Below are 9,314 nucleotides of genomic sequence, written 5' to 3'. Positions count from 1 at the left end.
TGTAATATTCCCATATAAACTTTAACATCCATTTAAAAAATATTTGTATAGTAAAATTTGTTAATTCACGAGATCAATACATCCTTTATTAGACCGCTTTGTCGAGTTAAATGCATCCTTACGGAGGTGTTGAAATGCTGAATCAATTAATTCACTTCCAACAGCGCTTCATGGGAGCAGCGTCATAGAGGGCAGAGCGTCACGTTATTTAAAGGGGACGTTAACGAGTAGCAAATGATCAAGTAGCTGCATTGGTTACTTTTATGCCACTGATAAAGCTTTTATATGTAGTTTGGGGTAACAAAGGGGTTTTATAGGTTTGACTGAAATAATAATGCAATAATTGACACTTTAAATCAATGTTTCAAGAAACTACAAAAAAAAAATTGAACAAAAAAACAGAAAGACAAAAAAGTAGCCATTGATAATATCTAAACAATATGTAGTAGTGTTAGAAGTGGAGATGCTGGAGAGAGGGACAATGTGTCTGGTGAGATGGGCTGTGGCTCTGGGGGTTGAAATATGTTGTCCTGGCTTCCCTGGCTGTTTTTCAGAAAGTCGTCCTTGGGTGCTGAGTCTTGGAGCTGTTCTGATACGTCACAGTCTGTCTGTGATGAGCTCTCTGGGCAGGGCTCAGCCGGGATCGGATCCATGGGCCGGGGTTGTTTTGGCTGCGTGTTCTCAGTGTCCTTGTGGGATGTCAACCACATGATGACTCGGAAGCTGATATGAAGTCCTGTCGTCACTCATACTCTGTCCAGGTGTGTGTGTGTGTCATTCAGGTTGAGTAGTTTGGCACACACTACTGAAGGATGACAGAGGGAGATGTAGATATTGTCCTTTAGCACTCTTGCACCAAGTTTGTTTGGGTGGAGGCCATCCAGTTTAAACAGCGGTCTATGGCCCCAGAAAAGATTGAAGTTGTCGATGAAATTGACTCCTTTTAAGCTGCAGATTCTTTGTAGCCATGTGTTCAGCCCAAGCAAATGTGAAAACATATTAGTTCCCCTTGCTGGGAGTGGTCCACTGAGAAACGACTGAACTTTAAGTCTTCAAAGTGTTTCAAAGAGTTCACTGAAGTCCTTCTTAAGGAGTTCTGACTGCTCTTTCCGAATACCGTTCTCCCCCACATGGATGATGATTTGATTTGCAGTCTTGTGCTTCATCAGAATTTTCCAAAGTTCCTTGTTTACATCAGAAACTGTTGCTTGAGGAAAGCAGCATGTTGCTGAATTTCTGCTACTGATGTTTCTGATAATGGAGTCGCCCACTATCAGAGTCCTGAGCCTGGCTGCGCTCTGAGCTGAAAGCCGCTGTCTGCTTGACCTTGAGCACCTGTTAGTAGCGGTGTTAGCTGCTGGCTGATCCGATCCATGTATAATCACATTTGGGGACTCCTCACCCACATTCATTAATGCTTCAAATCTGTTCTCAAGATGTATAGGAGGTGGTAGAATACCAGTATTCACAAGCCTTGTCATAACCGTATCTGGGGTAGAGGATGCTACGGCAGCAATACGAGAAACTCGTGATAATCTAATGTCTACTGCCTTTGGGTCTCGCTCCCTGTTTGTGCCATCGATTAGTGTGACAATCAGTTTTGGCTTGTTCCTCTACACTTGGTATAAACTATTGAGATTCAATAGATTCACAGGACTCACTGGCTGTATGCTGAGGGGGTCCGTGACGACGGTCTGCTGAGTGTTCTGCCTGTTTTGGAAGTCCAGCAAGTAACTTTGTTTCAAGAACCGCAATCCTTTGTAGAAGTTTGCAGTAGTTCATGCAGCAAGTAGATTCAACAGGAGGCATTTTCTTTCTCTTCTGCTTGAATGTGGGCAGCTGTGTTTTCTTGTTTCCGGAATGTAAGCTGCTGGCAGGGGGAGGCAAAGTCTTCCTTTCGTGGTATTATTCCAGTCCCAAAGTTTAGTGTTTGTGCCAAAAATGTGTTGTTTGAGCACTGTGCTGATCTGCTGAAGTAAAAATCTGAGAAAAGTGCAGAGCAGTAAGCAAGAACGTCTGAACGGTAGCAAAGCCGGAAACTCTCACTCACACACTTTATTCTTTTATTTGGATCCACAAGACAAGCAACAAAAACGGAATCCAAATACCTTGGCTAACATACGTACATTCACAAGTCCTTATATTTATAACATTCAACACTCAAGGATAGACAAAACATCTTCGTTTCCATATTTGCATACTCCTTATAGTGGCTGAAACTGAGTTTTTTTTTAGCTTTCTTTTTTTTGCAATCCACTCAACTGCAGACCTTTAATCACATTCTTGTGCACCTGACCTAAACTTCCAAACACTAGAGTAATTAACTTAAGAGTGATAGTCAAGTTGATGGATGGTTTCAACCAATGGCTGATACTTCAGCAATTTGGAAAAATAGCAGGTATCAAAATACAGATCAAAACAACAGCCAACCTCAATGACAAATACAGAGTTCAAAGCCTTGTTTACAATCACAATGTCCGGAGTGTTTGGAATGTTTTTGAAATAGTCACTGTCAGATGTGTTGTCATAAAAACAGTTAAATTCAACAGTAGTATGCTGGTAAAACTTACTGTCTTTTATGTATTGTTTTCAAGTCCTTTACAATCAGATCAACCAGGCAATCGTGTCTGGACACATACAGTCCTTTGTAACAACAACATCCATTTAAGATGTGGGCAACCGTCTCATTTTATTGTTGATTTTGATGTAACAGACAGTAGGAGTTGTAATTTGACGGGTACCATATTGACAGATTGTACATAGTGGTGTGAAAAAGTGTTGGCCCCCCTCCTGTTTTTTAATTTTTTTGCATATTTGTCACACTTAAAAGATTCAGATCATCAAACAAATTTTAATATTACACAATGATAATGCAAGTAAATACAAAATGCAGTTTTTAAATTATTATTTATTTTATTAAGGGAAAAAAGCGGTCCAAACCTGCCTGGCCCTACGTGAAAAAGTAATTGCCCCCTAAATCTAATAACTGGTTGTGCCACGCTTTGCAGCAACAACTGCAATCAAGTGTTTGCGATAACTGGCAATGAGTCTTTCACATCGCTGTGGAGGAATTTTAGCCCACTCTTCTTTGCAGAATTGTTTTAATTCAGCCACATTGGAGGGTTTTCGAGCATGAATGGACTGTTTAAGTGGTTCGCTGGAGTCCCAAAGCCTTAGAAATGGCTTTATAACCCTTTCCAGACTGATTCATGTCAACTGTTTTGATTCTCATCTGTTCTTGAATTTCTTTAGATCGCGGCATAATGTGTTGCTCTTTAAGCATGCTTCACTTCGTCAGACAGCTTCTATTTAAGTGATTCCTTGATTCAGCAGGTCTGGCAGTAATCTGGCCTGCGTGTGGCTAGTGAAATTTAACTCGGCTTTCTAAAATAATGTGGTTAATTGCAGTTCTTTCATGATTTAACAGGATGAAATCATCATTTAAAAACTGCATTTTGTATTTACTTGCATTATCTTTGTGTAATATTTAAATTAGTTTGATGATCTGAAACATTAAAGTGACAAACATGCATAAGAAATCAGGAAGGGGGCCAACACTTTTTCACACCACTGTAGTTGGAAGACATTGTAGTCGTGCTTGAATCATAAAAATTAGAATATCCTCTGAGATTGAAAAATTTGTCAAAACAGAGTGGGATACTGAGTGGTCAGCCGATTGGAGAACTGCTCCTTTTCCCTGTAGTTACAAGCCCATCCAGTGCTGGGCATTTTGGGTTTTTCTGAGGTGAAAATGTAATATAAAGTAATTTTGAATAGGTAAGACAGACAGAGAGAGTGAGGGAGGCCCAGCTCTGACAGGAACCATATGGATCCATACAGGTTCTGACATGCGGGAAATGTGTTGTGTTTGCACTTTTACCGGAGTAAATATTTGTCTGTCTCTGGTCAACGTTCATCTGCCTTCAGCTCTTCAAACAGCAGCAGTCCTGAAGATTTGCTTTCAGATCAGATGAATCCAGCAGAACGGGCCAGAAATCATCGACAGCAACAACAGATGCGAACGCTTCTCAGACCAACACAACGGCTGCGTTCTCAATGGACTACTAGTGTACTTACCGTAAACACTACCGGCATACTAAAAAGTATGCAGCGACAGACATTTCATACAGTAGTATAGCATGCATACTCAGTGTCATCACATGGCCTCAGTAATTAACAAGATTAGCTTTGAGGCAATTCAAATAAAAACTAACTAAATATATAACCAATAAAAAAATTAATACTTCAGAAGATTCAGTGTATACTCTGCATCATATCTGGATAAGTTCATAATGGTTTGTAGAGCCCCTCAAATGGGTAACAAGTCAAACTAAGCGTGCAAATGAAAAAAAGAAAAACCATGAAGTGATTCCAACGATATAATTTCTCTGTGTCGTTATCATTACAGTTGTGGTGTGAACTATATAAAGAGTCATTGTAATCCAATTTAGTGTAAAACTGCTGTAATTATTTATAATCAGCACATTGCATTGTGGGAAACTGTTTTTTTCTGCTTACCAAGGCTGCATTTATTTGATAAAAAATGCAGTAATATTGTGAAATAATATTATAATGCAAAACAGCTGTTGTCTATGTGAATATCTGTTAGAATGCAATTTATTTCTGTGATGTGCAGCTGTATTTTCAGCATCATTACTCCAGTCTTCAGTGTCACATGATCTTCAGAAATCAGTATAATATGCTGATTTGCTCAAGAAACATTTCTGATTATCAATGTTAAAAAAAATTGAGATTATACTACTATTCAAAAGTTTCACAAAAGTAGATTTACAAAAAAAAAAAGTATAAAGACATTTATAAAGTTACAAAATATTCCTTTCACATAAATGCTGTTCTTTTGAACTTTCTATTCATCTGTGAATCCTGAAAAATCACAGTTTCCACAAAAATATTGTGCAGCACGGCTGTTTTCAACATTGATAATAATCAGAAATGTTTCTTGAGCAGCAAAAGTAGAATGCAAGTATGCACTTCCGAATTCAGCCATATTAAGGCTGCGTCCCACTCCACTTTTAGACACGCACTCGTGAACTTCCCTAAGCACGTCCCCTCAGGGGAATCCCCACTGCCATTTTGAAGTGCGTTCCACTTCGTGAAGTGGACGAGGGAAGTTTATATGGACAGATCCTCGACTTTGACCGAGGGAGCGAGTCTGCTTCATATGCACACTTCAGGCCACTGCATAGACCACAATGCAACACAATTGTGACGTCATCGCTGATCGAGTTTAATTTATCCCCACCCCAAACAACTCTATAATATATAAATGATTTTTTTAACATTTATAACAGCCCAAACATACCTATATACATATAGAATGCTGCACCAAACAAATTATTAAGGGAAAAAATGTAAACAATAAACCAACTCCATAGCTGATTCTAAGTGATCAAGGGCTTAGGACTAAACGAGACGGAGGGAGGGTATAAAAAAACGGACTGGAACGCAGCCTAACCCCTTGTCCAAATACCCACACTTGCGGTCTTGGCCACTTGAAAGCGCTTGCGCGCGACAGGAAGTAAGTGTGCAAAGACTGTCCCAGGTCTTAAAAACACCAGAGCGCAGTGCCCTTAACGCACACTAAATCCACACTATCTCGAATAGTGCTCCGGAGCTTAGTGTATCCCATCATGCATCATGTTCTGGAAATAAATCGTGAGACTTTTTTTGCCGAGATCTCGCGAGAGGTCACGGAAACCTTAAATATTAATATAATAATTAGATATTACATATAATTTGGTAGAAAAACAGTGTTTTTACGTTTTATTGGTGCAAAGACGAGTAGTGGTGATATTTATTTTGTACATTTGCAACTGCTTTTTATCACTTAATTAGAAGCACCACAAATTAAAATTGTATCATGGTATAGGGACTACTGAACGGACATTTAGAAGTTGATTTTAAAATGCTAAGTATTTAAAATTAAAATAAAGCTATGTAAACACTTGCATTTTTACAACTCTACAAGTCTGTCCCATCAGGTAATGAAAAGTTCGACACACTTGGGCCAAATACAGGAAATACCGCAAGTGTGGGTATTTGGACAAGGCATGAATGTATCACCGTAAGTAGTATAGAGGTGACCCACAGTGGTGGGCGTGTCTATGTTGAGGTGTGAAACCGTCCAATCAGAGGCTGCCGGCCTCAAAACCATCTGTCAGTCTCACCTGTCAATCATCAGTGTGTGCAGGCGCACTGTTGCCAGGTCCGCCCCTTAATTGGTGTAACACTCCAAAGAGAAAGGAACACTTGAAATCGCATCATATGAGCCCTTTAACACCAGTTGCCGCGTGTTGACGTGATATTTAGACCCTGGAATGCAAATTTTTACCAGGAGAACCCCACCAAAATAACGTGTATTTCACCCCCCGAGTGCGATTGGGCTCGTTCTGAGTCGCACTTGGGCGGGTTTTGTTGTGAAAACCTAGCAACCCTGCACAGGAACAGCCTGAGGAGAGTTAACACGTATCTCATAATTACAGCGTTACCAGGTGAAAGAACACTTTTCCAAGAAATCCTCTGCATGTTAGCGCTCTTACCTGCTGGATATAGAGGAGCTTTTCTGGGAAAAACCCCAGCATGTCTGTGCAGCTCTGAGGGGTTATTACCCCCAAACTAACTGCTTCACTTTAACCCGCCTCAGTTCTGGCAGTTTCAAAGATCGCTTAATTAAAGGTATAAATGAAGTAAAAAGAGCAATACTATCAGTTTCCACGACTTTCGTGCCTCGCCTCAGACTGAGCGCTCCCGCGCATTCTCCGCGCATGCGCAGCTACGCCGACGCGGTCGCGCGCCGCGGTCACGCGCAGAGACGCACGGGCGCGCGCATCAGTAGCGGAGCCGCGCGATCGGTCAGCAGGACTCTCGGGAATCATGCGCGTGGGAACACTGGTAAGATTGCGATGAAAACACGCTCTCGCTGCCGTTATAACGCGCTTTGACAGTCACGGGCTGAACGCGAAAGTGTCGCAGTGGTTAGAGGATACAGTCTGAAATAAACCCCTGTGCGGGTCGTTTTGCAGGTCAGATTTCGCAAGCACACACTGTTGAACTGTCCTGTGTTCACATCTCTGTCCCGCACGAGATTTAAAACTATTAAACACAATGCAAATCTGAGGCGGAGCTTCAGAAATAAGCGTGTTTTAATGTAATGAGCATAACATTTTTAATGCACTGAAATCACTAAAGCATCTGTCTATTTATTAGGTTCTTTATTACGATTCATTATAATGCAGCTTGTATAATTAAAATAAAATATATATGAAATTCCATTAGATTCAGGGTTATTATATTAGCAAGTAAAACTAAACCCATCAAAAAAAATTCAATTCATGAATTGCAAGTCAATTTCACATTCTCATTTAGTTTAACTTTTAAGTACTAAAATAACAAACTGAAATAAAGTTAATTAAAAACTATATGGACATTAAAAAAAACTAATAAAAATGACAAAAACACAACAAAAATACTCAAATAAAAATTAAAACGGAATGTCTAACACAAATCTATACTATTATATCAATGAGACTACAATAACCCTGATTAGATTGTGTTATTGTTTTCATTATTCATTCATGCATTATGCATTTGGCAGATGCTTTTGTCCAATGCATTGCATTAATGCATTCACATTGATAATCAGAGACGATGAAATGCAGCGTCTAAAACAGAAGTGCAAATAGCAGCTAAATGCATGAAGTTAGAGGCGATTACTGGTGTAAATAAGACAAAACAATGAATGCATGCAATGTACGGTGCATTACAAGGCATAATTAAAGCTACTCATATAATGCATTCCTCGGTTTCACAGACAGCCCAGTCCCAGACTAAAATGTACATCTGAGCTGCCATGCTACGCCTACTATTAAAGTTTTATATTTCTTCATTGCTTTTTAATTCAATTTCACATCTTTGTCTTGTTTCTTTTTGTGCAGTTGTCAAACACTGTAAGTGTGTTTCTTCAAATCAAAGTTTGTAAAACGTCACCTGAGTTTCTGCTGGAAATGCAGTAACATCTCAAACACAGTGAAGCTCATTACTGATGACTCAAAGAACAAGCAGAAAAAGTTATTGTTAAAATTATTAAAAATTAGTTGTTGAAATGAATGGTGGAGATTTGTACAGCGTTTTAGAATCATTGAGATGCACTAAATTCTATTTTCATTTTAATGTCAGTTAAAGTTTTGGTAATTTTGTTGTGTTTGTGTGTGTCTGTGTGTGTGTGTGTGTGTGTTCCTCAGGCGGTGTGTGTGTTGGTGCTGGCTGTGTGTGAGGCGTATGTGTTTCAGGCCGGTCAGTTGTCAGGAGATGTGGATGAAACTCCTCCACAGAGAGTAACATCTCAAACACAGTGAAGCTCATTACTGATGACTCAAAGAACAAGCAGAAAAAGTTATTGTTAAAATTATTAAAAATTAGTTGTTGAAATGAATGGTGGAGATTTGTACAGCGTTTTAGAATCATTGAGATGCACTAAATTCTATTTTCATTTTAATGTCAGTTAAAGTTTTGGTAATTTTGTTGTGTTTGTGTGTGTCTGTGTGTGTGTGTGTTCCTCAGGCGGTGTGTGTGTTGGTGCTGGCTGTGTGTGAGGCGTATGTGTTTCAGGCCGGTCAGTTGTCAGGAGATGTGGATGAAACTCCTCCACAGAACAGAGGTCAGTCCACCTCCACACGTCTGTGTGTTCATGTGTGTGTTCATCGCATCAGACTGAAGAACTGTGTGTTGTTGTCAGATTTCTCGGGCTCCTGTAAGGGCCGTTGTTTCGAGCTGAAGGAGGCGGAGCCGCCCAGCTGCAGGTGTGATAATCTGTGTAAGACGTACCTGAGCTGCTGCTCTGACTTCGACAAGCAGTGCCTCAAGACAGGTGAGAAAACACACACACACACACGACAATGTACACACAAAACACTGAAAGTATACACCTCTCTTAGAGTTTCCCAAACTGGGATAAGTTGATGAAAAGCTAATAATAAAATCATAAAAATATACTATTAAAATAAACAATTAAAAATAAAAAGTCAAACTTTAACACTGGTTGTGTGTAGCGGGAGGGTTCGAGTGTTCGCGGGAGCGCTGCGGTGAGATCAGGAACGAGGATTACGCCTGTCACTGTTCAGACGACTGTCTGCGGAGAGGAGACTGCTGTACCAACTACAGACCACTGTGCAAGGGTCAGACACACACACACTCAACACCGGACACACACACTCAACACACACACTCACACACACACACACACTCAACACACTCACTCACACACACACACACACTCACTCACTCACACACACACT

The 9,314-nt window shown here is 40.1% G+C and overlaps 1 protein-coding gene across 1 annotated transcript in view; it reads left to right on the top strand.

Annotated features, from left to right (window-relative positions):
• Nucleotides 1-8,447: 8,447 nt before the first annotated feature.
• LOC107574012 (ectonucleotide pyrophosphatase/phosphodiesterase family member 2-like) overlaps nucleotides 8,448-9,314 on the top strand; it is a gene marked incomplete at its 3' end in the record, with an annotated part of 33,202 nt that continues 32,335 nt past the window's right edge. The window contains exons 1-4 of the mRNA XM_016260484.1: nucleotides 8,448-8,471; nucleotides 8,581-8,677; nucleotides 8,756-8,887; nucleotides 9,069-9,194. Of these exons, the coding sequence (XP_016115970.1) occupies nucleotides 8,448-8,471; nucleotides 8,581-8,677; nucleotides 8,756-8,887; nucleotides 9,069-9,194 (379 nt within the window). The remainder of the gene's footprint in view (nucleotides 8,472-8,580; nucleotides 8,678-8,755; nucleotides 8,888-9,068; nucleotides 9,195-9,314) is intronic.

The sequence above is a fragment of the Sinocyclocheilus grahami genome, unplaced genomic scaffold (genome assembly GCF_001515645.1).
Source record: "Sinocyclocheilus grahami isolate Dianchi unplaced genomic scaffold, SAMN03320097.WGS_v1.1 scaffold2090.1, whole genome shotgun sequence".
Lineage (NCBI taxonomy): Eukaryota > Metazoa > Chordata > Actinopteri > Cypriniformes > Cyprinidae > Sinocyclocheilus > Sinocyclocheilus grahami.
This window is presented reverse-complemented; position numbering and strand designations above follow the sequence as displayed.